Here is a 10,993-nt window from a genome sequence, read left to right on the forward strand (position 1 = left end):
AATGCATGTGTCCATGTGATGTTGTTTCAGTTGACATCCTCAGTACCAATGCATGTGTCCCTGTGATGTTGTTTCAGTTGACATCATCAGTACCAATACATGTGTCCCTGTGATGTTGTTTCAGCAGACATCCTCAGAACTGCATGTGTCCCTGTGATGTTGTTTTAGCTCAGCTGACATACTCAGTACCAATGCATGTGTCTATGTGATGTTGTTTCAGTTGACATCCTCAGTACCAATGCATGTGTCCCTGTGATGTTGTTTCAGTTGACATCCTCAGTACCAATGCATGTATTCGTGTGTTGTTGTTTCAGCAGACATCCTCAGAACTGCATGTGTCCCTGTGATGTTGTTTTAGCTCAGCTGACATCCTCAGTACCAATGCATGTGTTGTTTCAGCTGATGGCCTCGGAGAAGAAGTCTCGCCAAGAGATGGAGGAGATAAGGGCGCAGATCAAGAAGATGCAGGAGGCAGAGAAGAAGGAAAGGAGGAAGCTGGCAGAGGAAGATGCCATCAGAAAGATCAGGAAGAACGAGGAGACAATCTTAGAGCTACAGAAAAACCTAGCATCTCAGAAACAGGTAGGCCACTTAATAAGAAACTAGTAAAAATCAGAAATAAATTACACTGGGTGTATGTTTGATTTCGCAGAACTTTATGGATAACACTGTTCTTCATGTATTCTAATTGTAACTTATACATGCAAATGAAAAACTTGAGTGCATTTTGCTTGTCAGAGAGAAGAAGCCCTGCTAAATGACCTCGAGGTCACCGGCCAGGCGTTTGAGGACATGCAGGAGCAGAACACACGCCTCCTACAGCAGCTTCGTGAGAAGGACGACGCCAATTTCAAACTCATGTCAGAGGTAACATGTCTTCCAACCTGTCTCACCTCCCACATGTAACAAACTTACCATGATATAACTGAAATACTGTTCAAAGTGACAGTAAGACCCAGCGGACTGATTCACTTGATCAGTATCTCAATGATCAAGAAGTTTATTTGTTGTGCACATGATCCAGCAGGTCCTGTAACATGTCTATACCCCTCTTACCCACTGCTGGGGCAGTCGGGTAGCCTAGCGGTTAAAGCGTTCGCTTGTCAAGCCGAAGACCCAGGATCGATTCCAGATCGAAGCCCATTTCTGGTGTCCCCTGCCGTGATATTGCTGGAATATTGCTAAAAGCGGCGTAAAACCATACTCACTGACTCTCCTGACCACCACTGTGGTCAAGTGGATAGAGTGTCTATCCGGAGAGCGGAAGGTTGGTGATTCAATCACCAGAAGATGTTAAGAGATTGTACTTGTTGCTACCCTGACTGGCACTCTGCATTAAGGGGATGAATCAAGGGGTAGGCGGCTCGGAGTTAGTATTCTGTGCCAGGTATTCTTTTTAAAATGAGGCAAGGTAATCTTAGTGGACTGGCACTATAAAATTGACATAACCCTGGACCAGTACAAGCAGCCACACACAAGTGCATGCAGTTGCTATATTAGTACAATAATCTTGAACACGACCTTAAACCCCATTTTTCCTCGCCTCAGACCGCCTCTGTGGTCTAGTGGTAGAGCATCCGTCCGGAGAGCGGAAGGTCTGGGGTTCGATCCCCGGCTGCCACGTCATATCAAAAGACGTTAAAAGATGGTACTTGTTGTTACCCTGTCTGGTGCTCGGCATTAAGGGGCTAAAAAAAGGAGTGGTCGGCTCGGAGTCAATATACTGTGTCTGGGTGGGGTATCCATGTTAAACTGCAGCATGGTATCTAAGTGTGCTAGCACTATAAATCGGCATCAGTCCGGACTGGTTTAAGCAGTCACACTCACACACGTGCATGCACATCGCTGTATAAGTGCAATAATCTTAAACCCCATTTCACCGCACCTCCTCCCCTTCCCTCTCCTCGTTTGATACGGCTTCAAGTTATCCACGTGCACATGTAGTGATGATGCAGCCAACAGTCTGGTTTCAACCATTCCACACGACAGAACTGTGCTTTCAAAGCAAGCTTGTGTTTTGTTTTGACAAATCGCGAAATGACACGTTGTGAAACCCCATTTCACCTCACCTATATCTCTCCACACACTAGCGGATCAAGTCAAACCAAATCCAGAAGCTGCTGCGAGAGGAGAAAGACATCCTGGTGGAGCAGGTGTCGACGCTGCAGCTGCAGGTGGAAGCGCAGAACCAGGTGGTGCGCAAGCTGGAGGAGAAGGAGCGCATCCTGCAGAACAACCTCTCCACAGTCGAGAAGGAACTCAGGTAAAAGTCCTTGAATTAATTTACTAAAGGTTGTCATGATACAGCTGGAATAACCTGTGAAGATCTGGTTAGAATTGGCCTTCAGCAACCCATGCTTGTTGTAAGAGGCGTGGTCAGGCTTGCTGACAATGATGCATGTTATCATATCCAAATTGCATAGATCAATGCTCATGATGTCAATCACTTGATTGTCTGGTCCAGACTTCATTATATATAGACCGCTATCATATATTGCTGTAATTTCGCTGACTGATGCTCAAAACAACATTCACTCACTGCAGAGACAAATCCTCCCCCCCCCCCCTACTGACCATGCCCCCATTTCTGTCCGTCATGGGACGATTGGGTAGCCTAGTGGTTAAAGCGCTTATCATGCCGAAGACCCGGGTTCGATTCCCCACATGGGTACAATGTGTGAGGCCCATTCCTGGTGTCCCTCGCCGTGATATTGATGGAATATTGCTAAAAGTGGCGTAAAAAGTCGTAAACCCATACTCACTCACTCACTCTGTCCGTCCCCATAGCTTGACCCAGCAGGCCATGGAGATGCACAAAAGGAAGGCTGTTGAGAGCTCCCAGACAGCTGCTGACCTCAAGCTCCATCTGGACAAGTACCAGTCCCAGCTGAAGGAGGCCCAGGTCGCTGTGGCCGAGAAGACAGGTGCTCTCGAACAGGAGGCGTACAAGTATAAGAGAACTCAGGTCTGTGGTCTATACTCCCTTTACAATGTAATGTGTATGTGTGATTTTTCAGCTTGAAACAGAGGTTCGTGTAAGCTTATATTCTGGTGATTTCTTCTTGTTTTGTTCCTCCGTCTGTTCTTCCATTTGTAAACTTGTACATTTATGAAATCTCCTCTGAGACCACAAGGCTGAATTTTGCATCCAAAATGTCAGAAAAATGTGCTCACAGAACTCCTGATCCAGTTGTAAACATGTATGAATGCTTTAAAGCCATATTGAAAATGTCATATGCAATATAACAAGGTATATTTTTTGACATAATTGTATTTTTAACCCTGCTGTTGCAATTCTTTAAGGGATATGTGGATTGCTGTATCAAAACTAATTTATGTTTGCATATTCTTGTTAACCCTTTCATGATGACCATTATCATGTAGTGTTGCAAATTCAAGACAAATATCAGGTGAGCTACAGAACCTCAGTGGCCCTATTGTTTTATGTTATTCAGATCTTTCTAAGTCAAGATTACTGTCGATTATTTTTCAAAAGTACATTAATACAAAGACAATGAATGTATGTTACTATTTGTGTCTTTCTTCATGTAAGTTAATACTTTTTTGATAACAAAAAGGGAAAAAAATGTAAAAACAGGCCAAACTGAGTAACTACACAGAGTTATGGGAATTGAATTGCCACGTAGGCAAGAGGCCACCCAACATAGGTTAACCAATGATCTGTGAAATGTGTAGAGTTTGTCAGATAGTCATATATCATTGCAAAGCTATTCATGATTGATGTAAAGGTTAGAACGTGTATGTCATTGTGTCAGTTAATTCTGTAATTTTTAAACTTATCCTATCTCACACAATGCATTCTTCCGTCTTCTTTTGATCCTTATACGGAAATGTGCTTGAGCAAAGTTTCCAGCTTCTAAAAACAATTCACCTGAAAACATCTCAGGGTGTTGGTCCATGAAAGAAAAGCGACTCCATATCAACAAACCTCGCATTCAAGGCGGTCATTCTCGTGGTGTTCGTGCGCAGTGTATCAGTCATCTGGTATATCAACAAGATGGGCTCCATAAAGTCAGTGTCCCTCCTGTTGTGACGATTGAATTCTTCGGGTTGATTGACTCCCTGAACATTCAGGTATGAGCGAGGCACATTCCTGGGAGCAACAATGTCATGGCCTACTCCCTATCCCGACACCACCAACAGAATGGCGTCTCCACCTGATGAATTTTCAACTTCACACAAGCCCAGACATCGACCTATTCACATTCAGGTTCAACCAGGCATGGACCACGATGCTCTGGCCATCTTGTGGGAGAACCTCAACTCCTACGCTTTTCCCCATACCGGCATTCTACCTCGGGTCATTCAGAAGGTTAAGGCATGTGATGTCTTGGTATTGGTTTGATGATCCTATTGTGGATGTTGTCGCTTGTTCCTCTTTTCGTCTGGGCATGCTTCAATCCTTCAGGCGTGATTGATAGCTTTGTCAAAGTGTTAAAAGAGATGCCGAGCTGGCTCACCCTATTATTAATCGAAGAGTGGTGTGGTCTGTCTTGTAGAACTGATTGCCTGGAGACCACTTCCCGATTGTTGTAAGTTGTACTCTAAATAGATCTCTATTTCAAAGCTATATTGAAGAATGGATAGTGTGAGATAGGAAAAGTGTATAAATATAGAATTTAGTGTAAAATTTACAATATTTCTTAGTCACTGTCAGATTGTATGTGATTGTTGTGTGTGCAGGAAGAGATAGCGAAGCTTCAGCGTAAGCTTGAGAGGAGTAAGAAGATCGAGATGGCGGGGGCTGCTGATGAGGTGCTGCTGGAGGAGATCAAGGAATATAAGGTAGCTGCACACATGAGGATATACCTTCGTGACATCATATAATGTCCACAACTAAAGATTTCACTATTTCACATTTTCTCCAAAGTGAGGCTTGGAAAGTATCAATCGACCCTTGTATGTGACTTTGTTAGAATGGGTTGACTTAACCAATGTCTCTTTAGGTTAACCCCACTTTATTCTAGATTCAAGTAAACACAAGCAACATATAGTCTCTACTTACATCTGAGAATTAGGAATTATCTGTCTCTTGTGTTGTAATATTAAGGCCAATTTGGGGGACTTAAAAAATCTATGATTCCTTGTAGCCTGATTGTCTTCTACTGACTGGATTAGGTACAGACTGGCATCGTATAGCTGGAATATTGCTGAGTGCAGAGTCAGACAACTAACAAACAAAAGAACTTGTAACTATAATTGTTTGATGGGCATTCCTTAGAAGTTGGTGGCTGACAAAGTAGACACAATTTATGGATAACAACTTCTTTAATATACTATTATTGTGACCCTTGTACTTGTCGTAGGTACCTGGTGGAATATTTTTCAAGGAAATAACATATTGATATGTTTTTGTCTTCCAGGAACAACTGACCTGCCCCTCTTGCAAAGTTAACCGGAAAGATGCAGTGCTCACTAAATGTTTCCATGTGTTCTGCTTGGAATGTTTGCGAACACGTTATGAAACCCGACAGCGGAAATGTCCAAAGTGCAATGCTGGCTTTGGAGCCAATGACTTCCACCGACTGTATTTGACTTGATCATGTATGTGCTGCTCCGGACTTCAGGAGATGGCTTCATTTAAGACTTGTCACAGGTTAAATCCTTGTCACTGCCTCACGGGTTTGAATAAACTACGCTACTCCATCACCCATGCATACATATTATTCCTGTGGGAGTTCCGTGTTAGAATAGGTCCCCAGCAAAGAGGCAGCCAAATGAAGCGGTGTCTTGGTTGATTGCGTGTTCTCGTACCTATATGACAGGGATCGCTGCTCACATTATCGATCACTGGATTGTCTGGTCCAGACTTGATTATTTACAGGCTGCCGTCATATAGCTGGAATATTGCTGAGTGTGGCGTTAAAAAACAAAGGAGTCCATTCAGCTGCGGTGTGGAGTGATAGTGACACATATCTATTTTTATACAGGTAGTGAATAGAGGCTGTGTATTCAGTACATCATATTTAAGCAATGTACAGAATAGTTGTCAGCAAGGTTGTTGCCGATGTTGCACAAGAAATGTTGCGGATGTAATCTGAGCACCCATTGGTCTGAGGTCTTGCTGATTCCCTCTAGCTTGAACCAGGCCTTCGCTTGATTGGTTAATTAGAAATCGTTACAACATGGCACAGAGGCCTTATGTATTCACAGGTGATGGAGGATCGTAATTTCTACAAACCGTCAAGTACCAGTATTGATGATGAGGTTAAAGCTGCAGCAAAAGTTGCATCATTACAAAGGATACAAATATTATGCCATCCTATGTTATCCATGGGGTGTGTGTGTTTAAATTAGTTTGTAACCAAATGAACAATTGCGTACTATCAATCTGGAAAAGGGCCCCCCTACATGAATGTATTCCTTGAGTAAAATACTGGATTTGTTTTTGTTTTTTAAAAATGGAAATAAAAATGAAACGTGCGGCGAACTTCATGATGATGCAGGTGATGCCTGAGAACCAAGACTATTTTTTGTTTAGCCTCAGTAAGTCTGAATTAACCATGTAAACAGTAGTGTAGATGTGTAGATACCATGTACACAGTATCGGGATCACCTGCTGGATGCTGTCCATCTTCCTGAGGCAAGGGAATTAACTGACTATAAATGTCCAGTTTCCACCCTTGCCAAACTAGGCTGGAAGTATTGAGTTATATTTTGGTTGGAGTACCGATTCTATGCATAGTCCAATCAAAATTGTGCAACAAAATCAACATGGGGTTTGTACACTGCCATGCAGATTTCGGGTTGTCTGATCAATCTACATCATGAAGGACACCGCCATTTCGTTTGAAGCAAATGCAAGTTAATATGATAGGTGGAATCTGATTGGTCAATAGGAGGGACATGGAAGGGACATAACTCATAATAGACTGGTGGCGTATGATCGAGCCATGAAATTCCAACCTAGTTCGCGATGGTGGAAACTGGACTTTTACAGTCAGTTAGCTCCCTTGCCACAGGAAGATGGATTCTCTTGTTATTTATGTTATTTAGTAAGTGACATCGTGAAATACTACTAGCTTCAATTGATTAAGTTATTCAACTATCTACTGGAGGTTATAGTACAGTGTGGAATGGTATGGATATATATACTACTACAATATTTATGTTTCATTCAATGCTTATTGTGCCAGGTTAACTTGTGAGTACAAGCTGACATGGAAGAACGCCTGTGTGGAACCCTCATTGACATGAGATTCATTTCTGTGTGTATTTGCACTTGATGCATATTTCTCTCTTAGTATTTGTATGTGTGTTCACCTTCATTGTTTTCAGATAGGACTCTAGTAATGTATTTGGTCCCGATACTATTCATATCTTGATAGTAATGTTGGGATTTGGGAACCCTAAACTTGTATAAAAGAGCTGCTTTTTGTCACCTAAGTAGACTATCATAAAATAAACTAACTATGGTTTGAAAAATGGTGAACATCCCTACAGAATATATTTTTACAGTTCATTTTCGCATTTTCTGCCTTTCAGTCCTTATGTATATATGTGTCTTTTCAGGGTTAGAAAATAGAAATTAAGGGGGCCTGAGTTCCGTGAGGATTTTGGCCTTGGTATTTATATCAAGGTCGGCTATAAATCTTTAATCTTTAATTACAGGTTATGACCTGGACCCTTGACTGTTTAATCTCAGTTTTAAACACTGGTTTTGTAAAATATGCTCGAGTGAGTATGGTTTTACGCCGCTTTTAGCAATATTCCAGCAATATCCCGGCGGGGGACAAGAGAAATGGGCTTCACACATTGTACCCATGTCGGGAATAGATCCCGGGTCTTCGGCGTGACGAGCCAACGCTTCAACCACTAGGCTACCCGACCGCCCCTAAAATATGGGTGATCTCAGGATGTGCGTATCATATAGCACAAAGTGTCACGATGCATTAGTTTGTCCTGGGGACACAAGAGGCACAGTTGTCTAAGGTGCAGCAATTTGCTATGCAGAGTTGCATCCCATATGCATGCCATTAACCTACAACTGTGGGTTTGAATCCCAGTTCGCCCTGATCCTGTTTCTAGGTTTGTCAGCACCATATCCAGGGTGGGTTCCACCAAAGTGGTAAAAGTTGGAGACCTGCATCACTGAGGGCTTTCCTCCCACATTAAGCTGACATGCCATAATACAACCGAAATCCTGCATCCTACATACATAAAATATGAAAATGGATGCCCAAAGATTTAGATTAGGCTGTCAAAGTTATCTGAAGGTTCACCTAATGATGCCTCCTTGAGGGTTGGTCCCATCTTGATGGAGAAAGCTATCATGTCAGAGTAATACATGTGATGTTAATGAGACTCTCCTCTGACACCTGCCATTGTCACAATGCTAAAACAAGCACCCTCTCAATCTCATTAAAATCAGATCTTAGTTCTCGCTACTGCTAAACAAAGATCTGAGGACATCCCATTATGGGTCACGTCAGACAGACCTTGCGCGAACTTTGACCGACCAATCGAATGACCTTTCTCATGCTTTACGGCACTATTTTCAAATTGGAGACGACGCTTCAAAACTTATTTTGACAAATTCTCTATTAAAGATTTGACACCTGAACAAAAGAACATTCTGGAATCGCTAATAGATGGTCTAGATTGTATGGATTCAGTCGTTATACCCGTAACTATCGTTCGGAACACCCCGTGTTTAAGTTTTCAAGGATTCATGATAAGAAATCACATTCCAACTGTCACTTTCATGATCTGGTAAGCGACACTCTGATTGGTTGGATGAAAGGTCGTTCTGACGTGACCTCTACTGGGATGTCCCCAGATCTTTGTTTAGCGGTAGCAAGAACAAAGGTCTGATTTTAATGAGATTGAGCACCCTCTCTGACAGTGTTAAACAATCCTTGAGTCAACAGCACATGAAATTACACCTACCGTACCAAGTCTCCATCTTCTGTAACAACATAGGAATGTTGCTCGATTCAGTGTTATGGTTTCTCCATATTAACTTAGGATAGAAATACTTACATCAACGTTAATTGCGAGGTGGTTTAAAAATGTAATGTTCAAATGGTGAGAGCATTTGATAACAAATGAGCCATGTTTTGTAGATATTGGAAGGTGATAAGAACATTTGAGTAGACATGATAGAAAAGTTCTATTCGATTTTCAATTTGTGTATTGATTGTTAGTGTGTTTATTTGTCATAATTTATAGTTCAGGGTTTAATTATTCACTCAAAATGTCATCAATGCCTGATAGACTTAACCATCTGTTACCCAAGATGGTTTTAAGGTTAAAACAATACAAATGCTATTTATCACCCAGAACTGGCTTCCACAGGAGATCTCGCTGCAAAGGAGTTACATCACAATGCTTTACGGATCATTGTAATGTCATTGGTTACAATGACCTCAGAGTGAAATGACATCACTTTTTTCTTTGCCACGGAAGCAGGTCGGCTCTCATTTTTACTCAGACAATTAATGTTTACAAACTGAAAAAGTTGGAAGAATGCTTTTTGGGTGATAAAAAGAATCTCACTCTTGTGTCTTTTGATATGGGATTTTAAAACTTTTTTGGACTTCTGTTGATATATTTGATATCAAAAGACATACGGCTGAGATTCCCTGTTTGTAGAAAGTGTGTTTGATCCGGATTCTGTCTGGAGTGTTTGGAATCACCATCATCATAACCATATCTTGTGTGTTACACAGCCATGTTTGTATACAGTATGATCTGCTAGAGTTAGTATCTGTGAGGTGTACCCTGTAGCATGTACCATGTGTGTATGAAAGAGTGGGAGGGGATGGCATGCTGTGTTGAACACCCTCGTCTTAATGATATTCATCGACTCTCATCACAATAAACAAATACCAAAGGAATGGACTCTTATTATTTTTAGAGTGACTGAGTGAGTATGGTTTTATGCCGCTTTTATCAATATACCAGCAATATCACAGCAAGGGACACCAGAAATGGGTGTCACACATTGTACCCATGTGGGGAATCAAACCCAGGTCTTTGGCATGATGAGTGAACGCTTTAACCACTAGCAGAGCTACAGATAAGCAGCGTATTTGCATAAAATCCCCCCAACCCCCCCACCCCAAAATATTCAAAACCCAGTTACTTTCAATTAACTTGTGTACAGAAATGCATGCATTAAATGAAAAACTTAAATGTTTAAAAAACAGCTCGCGTAAATATCCAATGAAGCTTTTTCAGCATGCATACAAAGGAGCTAATTTCCGAAACACAATTATGAGTTAATTAACTTTCCATGTCAAACCCATATATTTAAAATGGTTATATACATCCAAAACATTATTATTATTTTTTTTAATCTTAAAATGTTCACTAAAACTTTGGGAAAAACTCAAAGTGATGAATAGATTAGTGAAAAAATATTGGTGACCCAGGGAAAAATGTAATAACCCAATTAAAATAGAAACCCTAGAGTAAACACAGGCTATCCCACCAGCCTTATTTGTCAGACATTCACATAATCATTACACCTGTTTTTTCTTAAACAATTGCAAGGTTGGTGGTCAAACTAGAAATAAAATATTAAATATGGTTGTTTTTTTATTGATCTGTGGAAAACAAATGTTTTGAATAAAAGGTTAGGTGGTTACTTTTCTACCTATATTGACATTTTTTAAGGATTTTATTTTCATTTTTTGTGACTGCAATTACTTCGCAGTGTATTTATTTCACATCGCATTGTTTTGATTTTGACACCATGGATTTGTAAACTGGGCAATTGAAAAAAAACATACATGTACTTTTTTATGTTTCTTTTTTCGGAGGTGCAGTGGATCGGCCTTGTGGGTAATGTGTTCGTTATCACAGTTCTGGGTTTGACACCAAGGCAGTAGAGTACATGAGTTGTGAAAGGTTTTGCTTGTCAAGCTCACCTCTAGGGCTGGGACGAGTAACACGGGTACTCGGGTCAGGTGGGTGCTGAGTAGGACCTGGGTACCCACAGTACTACCTGGACCCGTAGTTGTCAATG

General features: G+C 41.2%; 1 protein-coding gene across 1 annotated transcript in view; it reads left to right on the forward strand.

The window, feature by feature from the left end:
• Positions 1-9,851, forward strand: part of LOC139456543 (E3 ubiquitin-protein ligase Bre1-like) — a 28,290-nt gene extending 18,439 nt beyond the window's left edge. The window contains exons 14-19 of the mRNA XM_071238313.1: positions 400-582; positions 739-867; positions 2,091-2,263; positions 2,788-2,965; positions 4,705-4,806; positions 5,385-9,851. Of these exons, the coding sequence (XP_071094414.1) occupies positions 400-582; positions 739-867; positions 2,091-2,263; positions 2,788-2,965; positions 4,705-4,806; positions 5,385-5,561 (942 nt within the window). The 3' untranslated portion in view covers positions 5,562-9,851. The remainder of the gene's footprint in view (positions 1-399; positions 583-738; positions 868-2,090; positions 2,264-2,787; positions 2,966-4,704; positions 4,807-5,384) is intronic.
• Positions 9,852-10,993: the final 1,142 nt, after the last annotated feature.

This window comes from Haliotis cracherodii, unplaced genomic scaffold (genome assembly GCF_022045235.1).
Source record: "Haliotis cracherodii isolate W230 unplaced genomic scaffold, xgHalCrac1.p SCAF_11, whole genome shotgun sequence".
Classification (NCBI taxonomy): Eukaryota; Metazoa; Mollusca; class Gastropoda; order Lepetellida; family Haliotidae; genus Haliotis; species Haliotis cracherodii.